At 41.3% G+C, this 22,397-nt stretch overlaps 1 protein-coding gene across 4 annotated transcripts in view; it reads right to left on the reverse strand.

The window, feature by feature from the left end:
• ANK3 (ankyrin 3, node of Ranvier (ankyrin G)) overlaps nt 1-22,397 on the reverse strand; it is a 198,408-nt gene that overhangs the window by 66,799 nt on the left and 109,212 nt on the right. For all 4 annotated transcript variants that reach the window (XM_015571812.1, XM_015571814.1, XM_015571813.1 and 1 more), the window contains 2 exons: nt 20,153-20,276; nt 14,711-14,813 (listed from right to left, as the gene is read on the reverse strand). In XM_015571812.1, coding sequence (XP_015427298.1) covers nt 14,711-14,813; nt 20,153-20,276 — 227 coding nt within the window. The remainder of the gene's footprint in view (nt 1-14,710; nt 14,814-20,152; nt 20,277-22,397) is intronic.

Consider the following 22,397-nt stretch of genomic DNA (forward strand, 5'->3'; position numbering starts at 1 on the left):
AGCAGAGGGAGGGTGAATCCTCTGTGGAGGCCCAGAGCAGCATCGGGCGTGCCGTGTCTGCATCTGTTTCACACATCATGTCCAGCACGCAATACAAAGCTGCCAGGCATGAACAAAAACAGGAAAAACACACCACACACCCAGATACTAGAGACTCCGGGTCATCCTACATTTTGAAGTAAGCTAGTAAGAACTTGAAGTAACTATGATTAGTATGTTTAAGAAAATAAGGAGAGAGAAAAAAGAAAAAGAAAAAGAGGATAATTTAACAGAGTATGGAATACATGTAAGAAAGAATCGAATGGGCATTTGTCCAGTTCTAAATACAATGTAAGTTCCGGACTAGACACAACAGAAAATGGGGTTGGTGAATTGGAAGCATAAATGGAAAACTATACAAAATGAAGGGTAGATGTTTTTAAAAGAGAATGGAAAATACAGAAAATAGTATGAAACATGTGCAACACAGTGAAAAATTTTTAACAGAAGTATAATTTAGAAGAGGAGAATAAAGCAAAAGTTATATTTGAATAGAGAATGGCTAGGAATGTTTTAAATCTGATATAAGATATTATCCCCCAGACCAAAAATAAGATCAATCTCAATTTTTGTCCTGTTCAAGAGTTGCTTCCTACTGATGCTCCATTAAATGACAGAACCAAAGACAGTAACAAATATGATAGCATTAAAGTTGAAAAGAATGTCTGGAAATTAGAGGGAGATTAAAATAAAAAATAGGAGAGAACATGTAAGAAAGCAGAGAATCAGTTCAGGAATTTCAAATCTTCTGTCCCTCTCCAAAAAAAGAAAAAGTTCTAAAAAGAGAAAAACAGTAATATACAGAAGTCAAGGAAATAATTCAAGAAAATTTCCCAGAGCTGACGACAGGTTCCCAGAGTACAAGGACCCACAGAATGACCAGAATTAGAGAGAAATATAAACCCTACTTCCAAACTTGAAGAAACAGAATGATTCTCCAAATTTTAGTGAGGAAAATGGTCACAGGTGACAAACTTCCACCAGATTTTAAGAGTAAAAACTGAGTTAAAGGCAAGGCAATGGAGCAATTCAATTCCTTCAATGTCCTGAGAGGAACTGATTTTTAACCCAGAAATCTATAACCAGCCAAATGAACAAAAAATATGGAAATTAAGAGTAGAATTATTTTCAGATATATGAAACCTCATAAAAAGACATATATCTGACACACTCTGTAAAGGAAACTATTGAAAGATATACTCCACCAAAACAGAGGCCTAAACCAAGTAAGACATAGGGTCTAATACAAAAACAGGGAGTTTCCATGGTGACGATGGAGGAGGAATCAGGAGGGCTCCGTTACTTTCTTAGTGACCACTAAGAAAGCTCTAGGGGGGATGAATTCAGAAGATGAAATTTATAGATCACCTAACAAGTGCGAACATATGGAGAGGAGATTTTTCACAACTGGGGAGGAGTGTGTGGGTTGAACTAGTGATTTGTACAGAGAGCAACAACCAAAGGAGAAAACTTAGGGGAAGCAAATACTGTACCAAAAAGAAAATGCAATCATAACATACTTCGCATCTGTAAATAACATGATGTAGGCATAACAATAGACACATTAATCACATACTGGTATAACCAAAATAAAATACAACGGTTTAGGGAGAGTGGGGTCGGGGGGAGTGGGAAGTATATAAAGTGGGAGAGAAGAGTTGTTTAAAAAATGAGAGCTTCCAAACAGATGGTCAAACTGCAATGGGAAGGCCGGGGAGGGTTGGGGGGCAGAAGGTAGGGGGGGAAGAGATCAACCAAAGGACTTGTATGCCTGCATATAACCATAACCAATGGACATAAGACACTGGGGGATAGGGGAGGCTAGGAGACTGTCTAGGGCGGGGGGAAAAAATGGACACATATGTAATACCCTTTGTAATACTTTAAGCAATAATAAAAAAAAATGTCCTTAAACAGCAAAAAATAAATAAATAAATAAATAAAATAAAAAATGAGAGCTTCATCTTCCATTTTGGTGAGTCAATAAAAAGAAAATTCCTGAAATGAGGAAAAGCCAACAAGAAGCAACATACATATTATTTAGAGACATGAAAGCGTATAATAAAGGTCTCAAAAGGTATGCTAAGCATTTGTCTCTGGAGAGAAGATAATTTTTTTTCCCCTAATAAGTATGTCTTATAAAACGGCATGACTTTTTACTGGCTTGTATAAACTTCGATAATTTTAAATAAAGCTTAAAATTTAAAAAATTACTCTGAATTACCAAGATTTTTTTTTAAGCCCTGAAATCAAATTGGGAAATTGGGAAATCAAATTGGGGGGAAAAAAATTTGTAGAGCACTTATGTGCAAGCCACTATCCTATCTAGATCCTAGAAAAATACAAAAATGAATGAGAAACAGTTTTCTCAGCATTCAGTGAAAGAAGACACATTCAGTGGACGAATGTGCAATGAATGGTGTTAATAGGAGCCCACAGACCCAAGGTCCTAACCCCAACAGAGCAACGCATCCCTTCAGAAAGTCCCCACATTCTATGCGGGTAAACCGAAGCTCAGGTGTTAATTCTAGTCTGGCCTTATTACCCATTTTACTGACTTTTGGAGATCCCAACTAACCTAGCTTCAGAGCAGGGCCAAATATTCAATAGAAAGTGGGTGGCGCTGCTAACTTTACTTTTCAGCAAACTGCAACTTTTGCATTTGAGGCCCTGAGGTTACTTTTCACAAAGGACCCTTTTTTTTTTAAAGTTCTAATAAATAAATGATATCACTCTTCTTTGGTAATTACAGTAAATTATTTACCTTTGGCAGGCTTAGAAACATGCACTGGTGACATTAATTATTGAAACAATGAATATATCACACAAAAAGGTATCAGCACCATCATGCAATATTTATCGAAGCCGGAGTACGCCAGCACAATGGGATTCCACACCCCTTCGAGTTATTCCCAACTCCTTCCCCTCCCAACCCTTAGCCGCTCACTGAAACTCCATCTTAACACAGATGAACAGGTGTATAATGAACAAATATACTTGTTTACAACAATCAGCTCCATGTCCCAGTGTTGGTCCCAGCTATTTTTTTCATAGCGGTCTGCTCAGGTTTATGGGAAGACCTAACAATTTTAATAACCTCAATACAGACACACAAAATGCTCAGAGTCACCCATCTGAGTTTGAGGCTACGTGATCCAGGCCAAGTTATGACCCCTATATAAAAAACAGAAATTCAACGGAGCCTATGGTCTTTACAGAAAGAGAATGGATTGGTAGCTTCATTTCCAAGTGACCCATCTCTGAATTGTTTCTACAGATTAGCCTTTACTTATAGCTGAAATGTGAAATTTGAACTGTTTACTTTCACAAACATTATGAATTTCAAAATGTTGTGCATGGCACCATGGTACCAACAGAGAGCTCTCCCCTACTTGGTTACGGATCAAATAGACATTTAAAATGATAAATAGGACATCACATGTGATGATGGTTAAAAGGGATGAAATAGAGTTGGCTCCTGAGTTTCCCACAGCAAGTAGGGGTGTTCCCAGGGTTTAATGGAAAACATTGGCTTTGAAGTTTAGTCACAGACTTGGATCTGAAAATCGCCTTTGCCACTTGCTAATGGAGAACACTTCTTTCCCACTCCCAAGTTTTCCATCTTAGAATGGCAACCCCATTGTGTAACTTGGGCCTCTCCCTATCCCTTTATATTCCTTTTGACCCTTAAAATGTGGAGTGATTTATCTGAGTGGTAAATTTGGGAAAGGTAGCTGGGAAGGCTCTGCTCAGATCCAATTTTCACCCTCTTGCGCCTGAGCTTGGTCACAGAGCACACACGTCCTCCTCTGCTCCCTAAATCCATCTCTGTGATGGGTGTGCCTGGGCTGGTGATGCTGGCCTCTGGGCAGGGCGTCTGCCAATTTCACAGGCTCAGTTAGCAGACCCACTTGGCTCAGACACTAAGCCAGCCCTCAAGCTGGCCTTCATCAGGAATAAATAAAATATTTTGCCTCAGACCTTTCCTTATCTTTATTATTGAAAGCCCCTTTGGAGATGCCCAACATTACTTGCATATTTCATGACCCTTAACATGTTTTCTTAACTTTTCTCAGTCTCAGTTTTCTCATTTTCAAATTGAGGTTTGGTTGATATGGAGATTAAATTAAAACACACATCAAAAATCTGGAACCAAAGGTTGGCCGGAAAATATAGTGTCTCCTTAAATGTGTAGTAGTTTCTACTTTTCAAAGGACTTTCATGTACAGTAGCTCATTTGCTAAAATCTGGTAATCTGTGGGGAAGTACAGCAGAAGCAAAGGTATTCTAGTGTCAGCGCTGACCATTTACAGTTGTATGCACCAAATCAACAGAGCCCATTCAGAAGGAAGAATGCGTCTTATAAATGCCTCAGTCTTATTTACTGACTCAAAAATGTCTACGTTCCCATGTTAACAGCAGTTATCACCAGGCCTTTCCATTCATTTGTTCTTTGAGTCCTCAGAACATGGAAGCTTTGGGGGGTAATATACCCATTTTATAGATGAGGAATCTCAAGTTCAGAGAGAAACTCAGAACATTTGACAAAACAAGGTCAAAATCTACCACTGGCTGGCTTTAGTAGAACACTACATTAAGGAAACATTCACATTGACTTAATAAGACCTTATACTTCCATGTCAAAAATGACACAAGTAAGCACATCATTTTCAACGTTGGCAGTGATATCAAAGATATTATTAAAATCAAAATGCATATGACTTAATAGAGTCCAAAGCCTGACTAATGATGATATCACTGTCTCCAAGAGTTTAATACTTTCCCAAAATAGATTCTCACTAGCCCTATTCACCAGAGGAAAGAGGAGAGCAAGGACACACTGGCCTTACAAACGAGGACACACCCAAAGGCCCAGGTCTAGAAATAAATGTCCAGGCATGGAAGGAGAGGCAGGAGACAAGAAAGTATGTGCAAGGAAAAGAAAGAGAAATTTTCTTAGCTCCAATACTGGATGCTTCTCCAGGCTGCTGTCAGCCCCCCCGTGTTGAATGACACCAGTTCTTGTCTGTGAACCTCGCTGCCCCGGAAGCCAGCAGATTAACTGGAGGCCTTGACAGGACCAGGGCAGGGGAACCCATGTGGGTGTCAGTTCCCTTAGACCAGGGGTGGGGAACGTCTGCCCCGAGGGCCGTATAAGGCAAGAAATCATTTGGTCCAGCCCTGCCAAGGCATTAGGGGTGAGTTAATTAAATGCTTGACCAAATAAAGCAGGCTAATTTTTAAGTTGATAATTTTGTATGGCTCATGAACGATGTTATAAATATCCAAATAGCCCTTGGCGGAAAAAAGGTTCCCACCCTTGCCTTAGACATAGAATAGATGACTTGGGTTGTGTCACTTCATAGCTCAGTGAATGGCAAGTCATAAAAACCTCACTGAACCTCCATTTCTGCATTAGGGTAATGGGTACATAAAATTAACTGCCCAAAGTCACTGAGATGACGAATGACCCAAGTAATTCGAAAGCAATTTGGACATTCTAAATTGCTATGCAAACAAAAGTACAAATAATAATCATGCTAATACTCCCAGGTCTGTTTGTTTGTTACAATGGAAGATCATTTATTTCTTAAATTTAATAACATCGCAGCCATCTTAGTAGCTTTATAAGATAGAATACATCTGCAATAATAATACCTAATTCATAAGGTGGCAAAAAGCATGAAATGAGAAGATTAATTTGACAAAATGTTGTGATAGGTACTGCGCTAAGTCCAGTAATTATTGTGATTGACAGTGGATATTAAGTGAAAGAAATGGCAAGCTGGTACTGACATAGAGAGCAGATCTGTTTGGGCATTCAGCACAACTATTTGGAAAAATTCTTTTACGAATGAATGCCATCTTTTAAAAAAATATATCATTTATAGTCACAGAGAACAGAATGGTGGTTACCAGAGGCTTGTGGGGTGCATGGAAAGTGAAGATATTGATCAAAGGGTATACACTTTCAGTTATAAGATGAATAAGTTCGGGAAACCCAATGTACTGCATGGTAACTGTAGCTAATGATAATGGATTATATACTTGAAATTTACTAAGACAGTAGATCTGAAGTGTTCTTATCACACAAAATAAATGATAACTATTGAAGGCGATAAATAAATTAGTTTGATTGTGGAAATCATTTCACAATGTATACATATGTCAAAGCATCATGTTTTACATCTTAAAATAAGAATTTCATAAAAGAGAACCTGATTCAAGCAGCAAAATCAAGTAAAACTAAAAGGCTTACTAAAACAGACTTTTTTTTTAAAGTATTACTTTTCTTGAAGTCAACTAATATTACCTCTTAAGACCTATTTGAGGCTACTAAACCAGAATGAGGCTGAGTTCTTTGGGACTTCCAATCTGATTGATTTCCAGATAACTTAGCTACCAATTTCAACAAAGTAAGGTGAATCAAGGTCAGGGTGGAAGCTGAGAGCGTTAAAACATCAACATCCCGCTCAAGACGCCTAAAGGAACTAGACTAGCTTAAGTCACAACATTGACAAAAAAAATCTGTAATCTTGCTGACCAATCTGCCAGAGTGTTGACCGGATCACCTGAGTAATGCTGGCGCAGCACTTGGAAGAGAAAAGGCAGCATATTAAATGTCAGTAGTCGAAGGTGCTTATCTTGTGGGGGACTATCTCTGGCAAATCTTTAATCCCAGGCTGGCTACCTTTTGCCACCATGCACATTTTTTAGAGCCCCTGAAAAATGAGCGTAAATGAAAGAACCTTGCGGGAAGGTAAGTCTGCTGATGTGGGGAAGGGTGTGTGTAAGGGGTTAGGAGTGTGTGGAAGGGGCTTGGGAGGTAGAGAAGGAAACCTTTATCATAACCAACCTTTTGAGTTAGGCACTGTTCTTCTATTACTGACATAACTGTAGGTCTTGAAAAAATATATGTGCAATTCTCCTGAAGAACCCTCCAATTTGCACATGACTTACTAACATATTAAGTAGTACATCACACAATCTATGACTAAATATACATGAGATCATCCTTACTTAGCTTCAAAAAAGGCCCCATCTAACCCAAAGGAGCTAGAATCCTAGACTCTGAGGTAAATAAGAGTTACGATGTGATAATTGCCTCCAGGTAGGGGAAGGCTCTAATAGGCTATTAATACTATATAATAAAAGGCTAATATGTAAATAGACCGAATGGCGGAGCAACCGAACAACTGGTCGCTATGATGTACGCTGACCACCAGGGGCGTGCGCAGAACATGGTGGGCATTGGCTGCGGTGGGATGGTGGAGCAGGTGAGCAGGGGTGCCAGACCAAGGTGGGGCACCAGTTGCTATCATCGGGGTGAGGCTTCTGGTGGTTACTGAAAATTCTTTGCTCCCGCGTGCCACGGCCCCGCCCAGTGCTTGCACCTGCTGCCAGTGCCAGAGCTGCCACTTGTACCCACTGCCGGCGCCCACAGCGGTCCTGATTGCTCAGAACCGTCAGCGGGTGTGAGCAGCGGCTGCCAGCCCTGATTGCTCCTGAGGACTTCTCCACCTCCCCCTGCTCCTGAGGGGCGATTGGGGCAGCAGCCACTGCTCGCACTTGCTGATGGCACCAGCCCAAATCACTCCGCGCTGTCAGCGTGTGGGAGCTGTAGCAGCAGGAGCAAGGCTGCAGGCAGACAGGGGACCGGGGGCTGCGGCAGGAGGGGCCGGGTGCGGGCGCAGAGGATGGGCTGAGACCCGCCCCTGTGCCCACCGCAGCCTCAAGGCCCACAATTCCTTTCAAGGTGCACGAATTCTTGCACTGGGCCCCTAGTATAGTATAATGCTATTAACTGGGATGCTGTAACGGGTCAACCGGACAGGAGGAGGTTGTGCATGCAGAGTCAGGGGTGGGGCGGCAGGGAACTCTGCCTGCACTGGGGGAGGGCCTGGTCAGCAGCGGCCGCAGCTGCTTCAAGGGCCAGAGAGGGAGGCAGGGCCGGAACAGCAGTGGCCGTGGCTGCTGCGAGGCCCAGGGAGCAAGGCAGGGCCAGACCGGTGACATGAGGGTGGGCGGCGCCACGCCATTTCGAATTGCGCGCTGGGCTCCTAGTATAATATAATATTAACCACAGACTCCTCTCCACAGTTACCATTCAAATAGCCAATGCAACTGTTACCACCGCCTTAGTTAAGCCTTCTAAACTGGTCACCCTTTGAATCCCTGCCACTTGTCCTCTTAGGCATTAAACACTTGGGTAAGTCTGGTCGGAGAGAGAAAGTCTACAAAATGAAAGCAATCTAATTAGTGGGACAGAGTTGCACAGTTGTCCCATTTCTCTCTCCTCCTTAACATACTGCCCCTCTATCAACAGAACGGGAAGGAAATGGAAGGTGCTCATTTCTTAGCGATCAGCTGGCAAAGAATGCCTTTCTAACAGTTTTGGGTTTTTTTTTGCTTGGCAACACCCAAGTTTATAGCTTGTCTCTTAAATCACAGCTCATTTTCTATTAATTTTGTTAAAATTAGATTTATTTCTAGAGAGAAAACATAAAATAATAGAATCTCAAGGCTAGATAGCACTTTAAGATGCTAGAAGACTTTGCACATGGCCCTTGGTATGTGGCTGTTCATGCCAGGTTTGATGACCACCAACAGCAAGCGAGGACAGACAAACTGGCTTAAGACACCCTCTCCCTAGGGGCAGGAGCGGGGAGATTGAGATTAATTTACCTGTTTATACGGTGGGAAAGTCTGGATGGTACTAACTGCAGGCGTGGCTGCGGCCTGCCATGGCTCAAAAGATGGCAGGGATCCTTGGTCTGCATGCTGCACCCGAGCAGCACTGGGTTTACATCATCGTCACAGCTTAGCAATCCCCAAAAGGCTAGACAAAGCCTCAACTTTAAGTCGCATTAGACTGGCCAAGACTTTACATTTCTTCCTAACGTCATTATGGTAATCTAGGGAAAGGAATGCTCTGAAGGGCCAGGTTTGGGGTTCATCCTTGGAGGAGAGGGAGGGATTTCAACCCCTTCTCAACTACATGACTGAGAAATGAGTGGGGGCAGAAGTTTTGGCATCAGACCCTATGATGCCCACGTAAAGAAAGTGGAACTGGTGCATGCAGGCAAAAACAACCCATGTCTGTGATTTCTGCTCTCCTCCCATCTTGGAATAACCACCAGAAATCATCGTGAAGTAAATGTTTCTGCTGGCAATATACATGCCTTGGTCTTACAACTACTTCTAGGGTCATTCAAAGGAAATATAATTAGTTAGTTATCCTTCTAAGTATTTTTCTTAGACCACTATCATGTGTTCTACCTCATTTTCAAGCAAAGGTTGAGTATTTCCATTCATTTAATGATGTCTCATATGCCATAATTTTAAGCAGAATAATTTTCTCCATAATTTTCATGACTTGTTGCTGAATGTAAGTTGTCGGTTCCTTTTAAAGCATATTAAATTAGAACTTATTATTGGAATTAGAAATAAGCATAATAAAGAACACATGTCTAAACATAATCTTTCATGCAAAAAGTGGATAAAGAAGATGGTACCACACCCATATATATTTTTTTACAAGCATGTGTAGTTAATTTTTTTTAATCCTTACCCAAGGATAGGTTCTTTTTATTTATTTCTTTAGAGAGAGAGGAAGGGAGAGAGAGAGAAAAAAAATTGATATGAAACATCAATTGGTTGCCTTCTATATGCTTACTGACTGGGGTTTGACCCCACAACCTAGGTACGTGTCCTGAACCCACAAGACTTTTGGTGTACGGAACGATGCTCCAACCAAGTGTACCACCTGGCCAGGGAGGTACCACACCCGTACTGAGAATACTAACAAGTATGAGATCCTGGAGGGTGGAAAGTCAAGGCTGGGTTCTCTGCTGGCTTCCTTCTCACTCCCTCACACTAGGCAATGCAGACGTGCAGTGTAATTGTGGGATAGTATTAAAAGGAGGCAACCTGGGGCCAGATGGCCAGTGGCTGTCTGCCATGTACCAGCTGTGTCCCCTGGGGTAAGTCACGGCATCTGCCTGTGCACTTCAGTTTCTTCATCTTCTCAATGGAGCCAAGAAATTATCTCATAGGACTTTTGAGAAGGGTGTAGGAGTAAATGCTGGTAAAACTTAGAACAGTGCCTGCCGTGTAATAGGAGCTCAAAATTAGCTGTTTTCACCATCATCACCATAAGCATCGCCACCATATCTCCTGACACGGCCTCTAATGACTAGTCCTCCACTGATGTGATGAGGCCTGGCTGACCTGGATCACAGACTGCGGTACCAGATCAGCTTTGAGTCATCTCTTTTCCTTATTACCGCCTATTTGGAAAGGAATGCTTCCAAGAATGCTTGCTCTAAGACTACCTGACAGGCACAACTCTGAGCTTATAAAACAAATACATTAGATACTGACTGGTCATATACAAGCAGATGCCAGGCAGAGTCCCTAAATCAGTGATTCCTGCTTAGAGACGCATTCCAGAACAGCCCGTGGAGCGTTAGGAACACACACATGCCCAGGGCTCACACACATGTCAGGGAGATTCTGATTCCGTCGGCATCTTGTTTCCCAAGCAGCCACAGACGGTTCCAATGTGTGCTCTCCCCAGGAACCGGTGCTTTTCAATTCTGGGTGCATTGAAAAACGCGAGGCCCAGGCCCCACCCAGGTCCATTGAATCTGAACTTAGCTATCGTTGTTTTAAAAGTTCTTTGGGTGCTCCGTCAGCATGGCTCAGTGGTTGAGCACTGACCTATGAACCAGGAGGTCACGGTTCAATTCCCGGTCAGGCACATGCCCGGTGTGTGGGCTTGATTGCCAGTGTGGGGCATGCAGGGGGCAGCTGATCCATGCTTCTCTCTCGTTATTGATGTTTCTACCTGGCTCTCCCTCTTCCTTCCTCTCTGAAATCAATAAAGATATATTTAAAATAAATAAATAAATAAATAAATAAATAAATAAATACAAGTTTATTGGGTGATTCTCACCAGTGGTCAGGGTTGAGAGTCACTGCTTTAAATACCGTTTTCTGACAAATGCAAGATGTGGTTTATTTGCATATAATTTTCAGAAACATATCAAAAGGTGGTTCTTGATTAAAAGGTGAAAGAAAAAACAAAGAGAATCCATTCTTGACTGGGGTGCAGGGAGGACCGAGTGGCTTACAGACTAATCCCGATGAAGGCCCAGCAAGGAGGGAGACAACTTGCTTCTCCCAACTCTCCTCCCCAGTGCTGGCTCCACACCTGCCTCCAGCCACACAGGTGGCGGGCCTGTGGGAATTACCCTGGGTCTCAACTGTCCTGTAACTGAGGTTAATGTGCAAACTGCTTAATCTGCAGCAGCCGGAAAGTAAACTAGGCGCTGTGGGGGTGAGGTCTACTCAGGCTGAAAAAAGTGTGCGGAGGGTTCATTTTTACTCATTTTCCGCCTTCCCTTGCCAAAGCAACTTTGGGCAATGACAGGGCAGTTTTAAAATCTGACAGGAAGTCAAGTAACACTGCTTTAGGAATTCTAAGGATTGAAGACCTCTTGCATGCTTTCAGACAAAATCAATACTGTGGAGAAACTCCGCTTTGAAGTTTATAAATCTAGATTGAGAGGCATGATAGACATAAACTAATACTTCTTGTACTTAAATTTTAATAGACGGCGTGTACATGAGCTGCTCAGGTAAATGCTTCTCACTAGTCGTGCACAGTGTAAGTGGACTCCTCCCTCTGGAAACTTCTCTTTTGAAGAATTAGCCTTTTCTCTCTCTTCTATAATGAATGAGACACTTGGGACTAAATAGGTTAATACACCTCTTTCAGAATTTGTTTTCCCCTTTCTTCCAAGTTTTTTATTTTGAAGGTGTTCATACAAATAAGAAAGTTGAAAAAACAGTATAAGAAATACCCATATACACTCCACCTCGGTTAAACAATTACATTTTTGCTGCACTTGCTTTTTTCCGCCCCCCTCTCTCTCTTCACACACATACACTTTTTTTTTCTGCTGAACTACTTGAAAATAAACAGCTGACTTAATAATTACTTCATTCCTGAAAACTTCAGCAATGCATACCCCTGCATGGAATAGAGACAGTCCCCTATAGAGCTGCAATACTGTTACAGCTGCTAAAAAATTAACTATTTCTTAACAGTATAGCCAGTAAATTTTCAAATGCCCCCAACTGTCACTACAATGTTTTTATGCCTTCCACACTTTTTTTTTCTCCCAAATCTCTGGGGAATTTATCCTGAAAGTGTGGCCAGGAGTAAGGTTATATGTTCATTAAACATGCTCTTTCCACAAGGCATGCTTGCCAGACCATGGGATTCTCTGTGGTCATTAAAGAAAGCAACTTCCTCCTTCTGCAGTTATCAGCTTCAGACTTCTTTGTAAAGGTTTCAAGATGTCCTAAGCCTTCCATCCCCCTGCCTGTTCTACAGGAGTGCTTCACAAGAAATTGAAACAGCAACAAAATGAGCAAAAGGACATCAGTTTTATCTCAAAACTTCTCTTTACCCTTTATTTTTCACAAATCCTTCATTCTGAGAAAAGGCTGCCCTTCCATTCCACTTGAGTAAGTAGGTCTAGGTAAACACTAACAGGGAATGGTGTGAGGACCCTCAGAGGTCGGTCTGCAACCTTGCCACACTGCAAATATTTATAGTATTTTACTTTACGGTTGCTGTGCTGAACATGGGAGGTAACATAACTATGGTGGTAATAGTGGTGGAGGTGATGGTGGTGGTGGTGGCAGAAGTGATGGTGGCAGTGATGGATGGTGGTGGTAGTGGCAATATGGTGAGGTCATGGTGATTGTGATCCCAATTTCAGGTCCTTGCCACAAAGCCAATACACATTCAGAAATATAAACCATAATTAGTTTAATCATGGATTTTGCTATTCCAGTATAGAACTAGACACGTTTGATACAAGAGAAAAATGTCACCGATACACAACGAATATATTTTCACCTGCAATTTTATAAGCTTTGTGTGGTTTCTTTAGGATATGGAGAATAACAGGCATTTTTACACTTGTAATTATTATCAATGTACCCATGAACATCTCATTTCAATCGGAAACATCAAGAGATCAGGATGATCTGACTAGAATAATGACCACAGTCAACCAAGCAAAGAGATCCTCAGAATTTCTCAACCAACAACAGGACAACACCTTATACCAAAGAGACAAGTGATTTTTTAGTGTTAACACCCACGTAAACCATGACAAACTGTGGTACCTGTAATCATTCCACAAAGGGTGTTTTTGCCTAAACAAAACTGAATAGCCACTGTATTCACCTTGTAAGGCCTGGAAGCTAAGAATGTTCTAGAGAGTGTAGAATAATAAAATGTTTACCGTAGATCCTTGTGAAGCACAATGTACATCTGTGTGTCTGGAAATCAGCATCTCCAGACAAGTAGGAGTCTTGAAGTTCTCTCTGCTTATCATCTAATTCATCTGCTCAAATTCACCTTCATTGTGCAGTGAATAAGTGCAGCATAATTTCACCAATCATCTACATTGTTCAATATTATAAGACACCTTCAAAATTAACTTTATGTTTCAAATAGTTTCATCCATCATCAACTCAGGAAGGCAAATTTACAATCAGGTATTGTATGATTCTAGAATAATGAACCATCCTGAGCCCATATGCAGCAGAACTACATTGCTGGGACTTCTTATATTAAACCAATTATCTATTCAACCACAATTATTGAAACACCCAAACACCAAGTGAACCTAGTGGAGATTCTGGTAGAAAGCAAAATACTATCACATCTTGAGAAGGCCCATTACACACCTTTGAAACTAAGGAATCAAAAACATGAACCAATCTAATCTTTACTTGCTAAGAACAGTTGTAGCGAATTCCAACATGATACAAATTTTGTTTAGGAAGCCCTGGCCAGCATTGCTCAGTGATTAGAGCATTGGCCAATGTGCCCGAGAGTCTCTGGTTGGATTTCTGGTCAAGGGCACATATCTGGGTTGCAGGTTTGATCCCCAGCCCTGGTCAAGGTGCGTGCGGAAGGTAACCAATCAATGTGTCTCTCACATCGATATTTCTCTCTCTTTCTCTCCCTTTCTCCCCGCTTCAACTAAAAAAAAAGAAAAGAAAAAAAAAAGAAAATCAATGGAAAAAATCTCCTCGGGTGAGGATTAACAGTTTGTTTAGGAAAATCAAACATTCATGTGGATAATGTACATAACTATAGCTACCAATTATTATTAACTCTTTTTAAAAATTAAACTAGATTAGACCTAGAAATGAGAAAAGAGATCCATGCCTTGCCTAGGACTTTCTGAGTTTTTCTCTGTGAGGTTTTTAGGGACTCTCTGAGGAAGAGAGAGTTGTTTCCACAATTGATTTTTTAAAGATATATTTTTATTGATTCAAAGAGGAAGGAAGAGGGAGAGAGAGATAGAAACATCAATGATGAGAGAGAGAATCTTTGATCAGCTGCCTCCTGCACACCCCACACTAAGGATTGAGCCTGCAACCCAGATCGACGCTTAACCACAGAGCAACACCAGCTGGGCTGATAATTTTTTTTTCTTTCAGTGGCAACACAGAGAGATTTACAAATGCAAAATCAAACATGCAGAAATATAGTTCTTGTCACGGGACAGAGTTTGATTCAAACATACAAATGGAAGTTTAACAAACCAAAGAGTATTTTTTTAAAAAGAATGCCTACCTGCTCTTTGGATGGCACCAGGAGTTCTTCGATCATCATGCTGTCCCGGGCATAGGAGCTTCTGTTCAAGGTGTAAGACCTATCCGAACTGAAGGAGCGGAGGCTGTTGTATTTACAGTTAACCATTCAAGAGTGGTAGATGGTGATGAGATGAATAAAAAAAAAAATTAATGCATGCAACTTTAAAAACAGGCAAGATGGCTAAAAATATCAACCAAAGTTGTTCTTGAAAACACATGGTCAAAAATAAAATCCCTTATATTTGAGGAAATCTCTTACGCTTGGACAATCTCATGATCAGGTTTTGTTTAAAATTTGGCCAACTGGTGTTAAATCTGTGAGAAGATGAAATGCATGAAAACTTTGGATGTTCCACTGTGACAATCAAACCAACATGACAACTGAGAAGAACCAGATCATTCCAGATAATTTAATAACCTGAGAGATTTTTCTATGGTAAGACCTTGTGTTAGTCTCCTCTCTTTCTGGTCCCTATCTGTTTAGCTTGCATTATTCAATGAAATTGTGTCTGCTGTAAATAGTTCATTTATGTGTCTTGGGAGCTAGATATAGGGTTAAATTATCGAAAGGTTTATGGTTGCTACTCAGGGAGAGCATCAGGAAGGAAGGAAGCAGCGTTATGAATCCGTCTTACATGGTTTTCTTCTCCATCTTTCTGGCCTTGAAAATTTCAATTCCAGGTGAGCTCACATTTTTATTTCCTTTTCTTACTTGCTCCGTCTACCTTCTCCTTTCCACCCGCTTTCAAATCCTCTACACAGCCCCTGAACTTCCCAGAGTGCAAGCCTTCTTATGTCCTCAAATGCCACTCTCCACATTGACCTCTAAACTAAAAACTGACAAAGGGGTTCGGGAATGGGCGAAACGGTTGAAGGTTGTAAAAAGGTACAAAATTCCAGTTATAAAATAAATAAGTCCTGGGGGTGTCATGTGCAGCATGGCGATTATAGTTAATAATGCCGTCTTATATATTTGAAAGTCGCCAAGAGAGCAGATCTTAAAAGTTCTCATCACAAGAAAAAAAAATTGTAACTATGTGTGGTGACGGATGTTAACTAGAATTATTGTGATAATCATTTTTTAAAAAAATATATATTTCTTTATTGATTTCAGAGAGGAAGGGAGAAGGAGAGAGAGATAGAAACATCAATGACAAGAGGGAATCATTGATCGACTGCCTCCTGCACACCCTCCACTGGGGATGGAGCCCGCAACCCAGGCATGTGCCCTTCACCGGAATCGAACCTGGGACCCTTCAGTCTGCAGGCTGATGCTCTATCCACTGAGCCAAGCCGGCTAGGGCTGTGATAATCATTTTGCAATATATACACAAATTGAATCATTATATTGTACACCTGAAGCTAATATAATGTTATTTGTCAATTATATCTCAATCTTTAAAAAAGCAATAGCGAAGGGACCCTGGTAGCCCTGCACGTAACCACATAGGACAGGCAGGTGGTCCCTGCCTTGGCAGGACACCTTTGATGCTACAGGAACAGAGGATGGAGGTGGGGAGCTGCGTCAGGCATCTCCCACAGGCCTCCCTCTCACCTGCCACGGTGGGCCGTGACCAGGCAGCTCTTCATTGCCTCCTGAGGCTTCCTGCCCATCCTCCTCGGAAGAGAGTGGCAGAACACGAAACCATTTAGGGGCAATCTAGGACTGGCTCCTCAGCTAGGGTGGCAGACAAGGGCCATGGCCGTTGGCACCTGTCGCCGCCAATGTAACTAATAAACTGTCTGAATGAAAATGTGGCTGCTTGAATCTTTACCAGTAGATTCAGTCAGACTCTGGCCTTGGCTTTGTGTGTACTAGGCGGGGAAAAGAGCAAAGGAGAGGTGAATAAGGAATGACTCCTTGCTTTGCACAAAACGACTTCTTTCCCCCTCTGCACTTACTAAAGATTACCCCAAAGTATTTTTATATCAATACACAGAGGCCCGTCAATTATTCGAAGTGTCTACAGAAATGAGGAGGTACATTCTTCTAGGATCAGAGCCTTCGCTGTCACCAGAATCTTAGAGGGATCTAGAACTCCAGAATGACTATTACTGTACAGTCATAACTTAAGTGTATTCAGCAAATATTTGCTAAGTGGCTATTATCAGCTAGCCAAAATATTAATAACAGGATATAGAAGGAGAAAAAAAAAGTAAGCATTATCCCTGCACAGAGGAGCTTACCTAGTAAACCATGTGACCTCGAACACTCGGGCCTTCTGTACCCCCATAATGCATAACTCTTTCTCCCACCCCCCATTTCAGTTGCAAACATTTCCTTCTGTGATTCCTGTTTCTAGTGCCCTTCCATTCTCTCAAGTACATTATATAAACTTCCTAAGAGCAGGAACTCTCTTCCTACTCTCTAACTCAACTGTCCAACAGAACTTCTCCTGATGAAGGATGTGTTCTCAACCCGCACTGTCCAACACAGTGTCCACTGGCCACGCGTGGCCGCCGAGCACCTGGAGTGTGGCTGGTGACTGAAGAGCTGCATTTTAGGTCTTATTGCATTTTAACTAGTTGTCATCTAAAGAGCCGCACCACTAGGGGCTACACTATCAGACAGTGCAACTTCTAAGTACTCACAGCAAGGCTCTATTTTGCCGCAGGGATGTGATTTGAGAAACTCACTTGCCCCCTTAGACCAGGGGTCCTCAAACTTTTTAAACAGGGGCCCAGTTCACTGTCCCTCAGACCGTTGGAGGGCCGGACTATCGTTTTAAAAAAACCCACTATGAACAAATTCCTATGCTCTCTGCACATATCTTATTTTGAAGTAAAAAAAACAAAATGGGAACAAATACAATATTTGTATTTGCATGTGGCCCGCGGGCCGTAGTTTGAGGGCCCCTGCCTTAGACACTCATTTCTTTCTTTCTTTCTTTTTTTTTCAGACACTCATTTCTTTAAGTTATGGTCCCTCCGATGTATGTTAATATTGGTGATTCCTGAGAACAGTTTTACTATAGATATGGACAAAGACTTAACATTTTAAAGAAATAATTACATATTTATTTTAATTTCAGCTTTTAATTACATCTAAGATGGGTTGATACATTTTAAGCATTCTCTTTCTTTTAACTTACATAGGCATGCCAACTATAGGACAGAGCCCCGAACTGGGAGCTCTCAACAGAAAGGCCTAATGATGTCTCCGTTTTATTGTCTGAAGTTCTTACTCTGAACTGTTCCAGACCAACTTACATTAGGCAGATGGAGCCAATTAAATCCATCAAACTTCACTGGGAATCCTTAATACATCGAAATAATTTCAGCTACTAAAATTAGACATTATTTGCATGGGGATCTGGAAAGCATTAAATTGTTTTTTAACTAAGGTCAACTATATTATTTGTAGCCATCAGTATACCCTACGTGTTAAATACAGGAAGTGTTAGGAAACCACATGCCTGAGGTTTCTTAAAATTATACCAATGTGCTTAATTCAAATAAAATGCAACCAACAGGCAAACAGCTCTTCAAGATGGTTTAAGTCCAGGGAAATTTCTCAGGTTACTTCATGCACTATACAAACCTTGTTAAGCGAAAGAAATTCCTTAAATATACAATGTTGCATGAGTAACATTTCTTATCATACATTTAGCTATTTGCTCGTTTCCTCAGAATCTCAAAACTGATTTGCTAAAGCTGGGCAGAACAGAAAAGCGCATGGCAGAACAACACAGCACAGCACGGCACGGCACAATGCTGAGGGAAACAAAAATGAGAAAATGAGCCAGGGAAGGGCAGGGGACACTGGAAAGTGCCATTTCTTACCTGATCTTGGGACTATTTTAAAGTATTTTAACAAAAACACAGGAGAAGAAGGAAGCAAAAAAAAAAAAAAAAAATCAGACAGGGGGAAAAAAAGAAAAAAATGTTATGGTTGAATGAGGTACACATTTAATATATTTCTTTTTCAATGTTACACTCAGAATATTATACTTGGCAATACTCTAAGAATACCTTAAAACATACTGGCTTTATGATTTATTTTTATATTTGCCTCTGAGCATAACATGAGTTGCCAATGTAAAAAAATGAGTTACATATAACAGCAACAAATAATAATAATGGTACAATAAAAACCAGAAGTGTGGAAGCCTCACAACTTGGGGAAAAAAATTATGAGACAATATTCTGGTTTCATCACTCATTGGATGTCAGCTGCTACAATTTTCTATATGCAAATGAGTGATTAATAAAATGTTACTTTTAATATACTATCTCAGGAAGAGACTCAGCGGGTTGTTGGATTACAAAGCCTATTAAATCTCTAAATAGAATTTTCCCTTGAGATCCTTTAAGATGCTACACATTTTAGTTATAATTTGTTATTATCTGTGGTTACAAGAAATATTAAAGGTTATTTCCCCTTCTTGTTAATGACAGCTGCTACAAGAAGACTTTAAGGCCTTTAGATATAGATCTATAGATATATATATATTTATAAGGCAAAAATTCTAAGTTACATGAGATTCCAAATTCTGTTAAGAAACAAAAAGATTAACTCAAAAAAACATCAATTCAGTAAACTGGCCACATCCAGGACACTGAGAATTAACTCTTAGGTTTACTTAGTGGGAAGTGCCATTTACTATTAGACAATGAAACTTTTTACAACAGATACTTAAACTATAGGAAAATGTCCCCAGGGCTCTGGCTCAGATGGTTTAATTATTAGCTTTCACATAACTTGACTGTCAGCAAACAAGCTGTTAATCCAACCACGGAAAAGAAGTCCCCAAATTCTGGACAAGGTCCTATTTCTTTCAACCATTGTCAGATAAGTTTGAGCCAAGGTTTTCCACATACCAAAGTTTTACGCTTTGGTTGTAAGGATTGAAGTTGCCACTATTCCTGGCTTGCTAAGTCACTGTTTCACTCCTGACATGTCCCTTGTAAACAAACTAATGGGAAAGCTTTAGAAGAGATACTCCAAACACTTGGTAGGCAAGTCTAATAAATAATTTTATGTATATATATCTCAAACATGAATTTTTCTTTCAATGATAAATAGAGAATAGTGAACAACCAACACAAACATTTCTTACTTATTGGGAAATAAGATTTTTCTTTCAATTACAATAAAATTTAATTTTGAAACATATAACCCAGACGGGTTCTCCCAGTTTTGTCTGTGAGGCCTTTTGCTAGTATGCTTGAAGCATGACTGCAAGGTGGAGGGAGAAAAAGAACAATTAACACGTTCAATCACAGACAATTAAGGACTGAAAACCATGAAAGTAATAGCGGAGCACATACAACGGAGTAGCGAACATTTCACCAAATTCACATCCTCATCCAAAGAGCGTACTTGGGGATGATGGTGAAAATGGAAAATGATTTTGGTTTATGACAAATCATGGCTGTTTCAAATGACCTCTGAAAAACAACAACAGCAACAACAAAATACCTGGCAGAACGGGCCCCCAGACTAAAGCCCATGTAGCCCTCGGCAGGCAGAGAATCATCGCCCAGCTCCTTGAGGTCCTGTGGCCCCAGGTACTTGTCAGTGTCCCCCGTCAGCGCATCTTCGCCTGCGGATGGACAAAGCAAGCCACAATCAGAAGCTTCCCTTTGAAAACGTGCCTGTCGTGGAGAAACCTGTTCCTTTGATCATCAGCAAGTCACCCATTCTCTCTGTCCTCTTCTCCTGTCCCCTGGGTAGTATTTGTAGCTGCCGATTAGCAGGAAAAAGTATGGGCAGAGGTTAGTTCATAATTTCAAGAGTGAATTTAAGTAGTAGAAAAAGCACCTGGTGTTAAGCACCAATTTTTTAAAAATCTCTCCCCCTGCCCCCACGCCTAAGTAGAAAGAAGGATTTTTTTTTTATGTCAATTAGTTTTCCTCAACGCACTGTGATGAGGGCAACTTGTTTGAATGGACGTTGTTGCAAAATAAAAACCACCTCTTCCTTACTGCTCTGGAAATGATACATGGGAAGGGAGTTTTGTTAAATAGTCTTCTCACACCCAGGATTTTAGTTTGGGGTTTATGCAAAAAACCAGCAAGTTACTTAATCTGAAGGATAACTGCTCCATTGGGGAATTTTGAATCCCACCGATTTGCAACTGTTCCTAAACGGATCAAATGAACAACCCGGCCCAGCGGCCCCCAGGCCTGAACCCTACTTGGAAAGCACAGATCCAATGGGAGTTCCAGCGGTTTGGAAAGGGACCATAGAAACTGTTCTTCAGTCATCAATACAAAGAGTTAATCGCATAAAATACTTGGCCCAGCTACATATGCATAACATGACCTCACGCGGAAAAACCACATTCCAAGAGTGACAGGGCAGGTTTTCCAGAGGCTTTTGCCCCCTGGGACGTTTCCCATCCTCGCAAAATGTAGCACAGGCCGTGGCAGAGTTCCTTCCGCAAACAGGCAAACTCTGTCTCCTTTTACGACTCTCATTTTCTTTCTGGACACAAACTTGGCTGGCCCCGTGAGATTTCAAAAGCGTGTGTTATGTTTTCTCAAAGGTAAAGTGATTCATCCGCTCCAGCGAAATTTTCCAATTCCTTTCTCAGTACCATTTATACTTTCCATTCATTTAAACTCAGGAAACCACAAGAGCTCATCTTTTTAAACTACCAATCAAGTCTAAAAATACACTGTCAACTACTGTTGTGTTTTTTTTTTCTTTCCCCAATGTAAAAACTAAACAGATCAACTTTCTTCTGCGACACAGGACCAAGAGATTATTTTAAGTAACTATTTACAGCTGGGCTAATTTTCACAATCACCACAAATGAGACAAAAAAAAAACAAAACAGCGCACAGCAAGTACAACTTAAAGATCTTACTCTGTCGCCAAGCCATGTTCACCAGGATGGGGCGGATCAGATGTTTCCTGAGGTTTCCAGGAATTCCTTAACCAGTGATTTAGAATCTACCTCCAAATCAGCCCCAACAAACCAGTCCCTGGGGTGTAGCCACCGTCTTCACCACCGTCGCTGAGTTCCTCTCAGCATCTCCGTCTCGTCGTAGGCAATGGAGGAATCACACATCTTCTCCTACTCATCAGAGCTCAAAGGTTTTCAATATTTCAGACCAAAAAAAAAAAAAAAAAAAAAAAAAAGAACAAAACCTGGCTACTCTTAATTGAGATTAAGATCCTTTTGATTACTCCGCAGACATCCTTTTAAAGCGCCTTCTGATTGGATTAAAAACTCCTCTGGCAAGCCTCTAGCAGGACCGAATGGTGACATAAATGCAAGCCCTGAGTTATTTGTATGTAAATATGAGGGCAGCTCCCGTGTAGCCTTTCGGTAATTTGATACCAGCGCTCGGTGCCTAACCGGGTAACCGAGACAGCCTTAAACCAGGGAGCCAGGAGCGAGGTGCTGCATTTAATTAGGAGGTGCCTCTTCTCCCACGTGGATGAGGAGCCGGCCAACCCAGGTAGAGGAAAAACAGAAGAAAACAAAGAAGCGGCCCAGCGGGGAGTGGCGGGGAGCTCCCGGCAAACTTTCAACTTTGTTCTCAGCCGGGACACCGGGAGCCGCGGTTATTTATGGTCCCTGTCAGGTGGAAGGAGAGGAAAAAAAGAGAGCGAGAGGGAGGGCCTGCCCTTGAGAAGAGGTTGTGAAACTGTGGGGCCGAGGGAAGCAGCAGTGATTCCCAGAGCTCTCCAAGAAGCTCTTGAGAACGCACTC

Source organism: Myotis davidii, unplaced genomic scaffold (assembly GCF_000327345.1).
Source record: "Myotis davidii unplaced genomic scaffold, ASM32734v1 scaffold1187, whole genome shotgun sequence".
Taxonomy (NCBI): Eukaryota; Metazoa; Chordata; class Mammalia; order Chiroptera; family Vespertilionidae; genus Myotis; species Myotis davidii.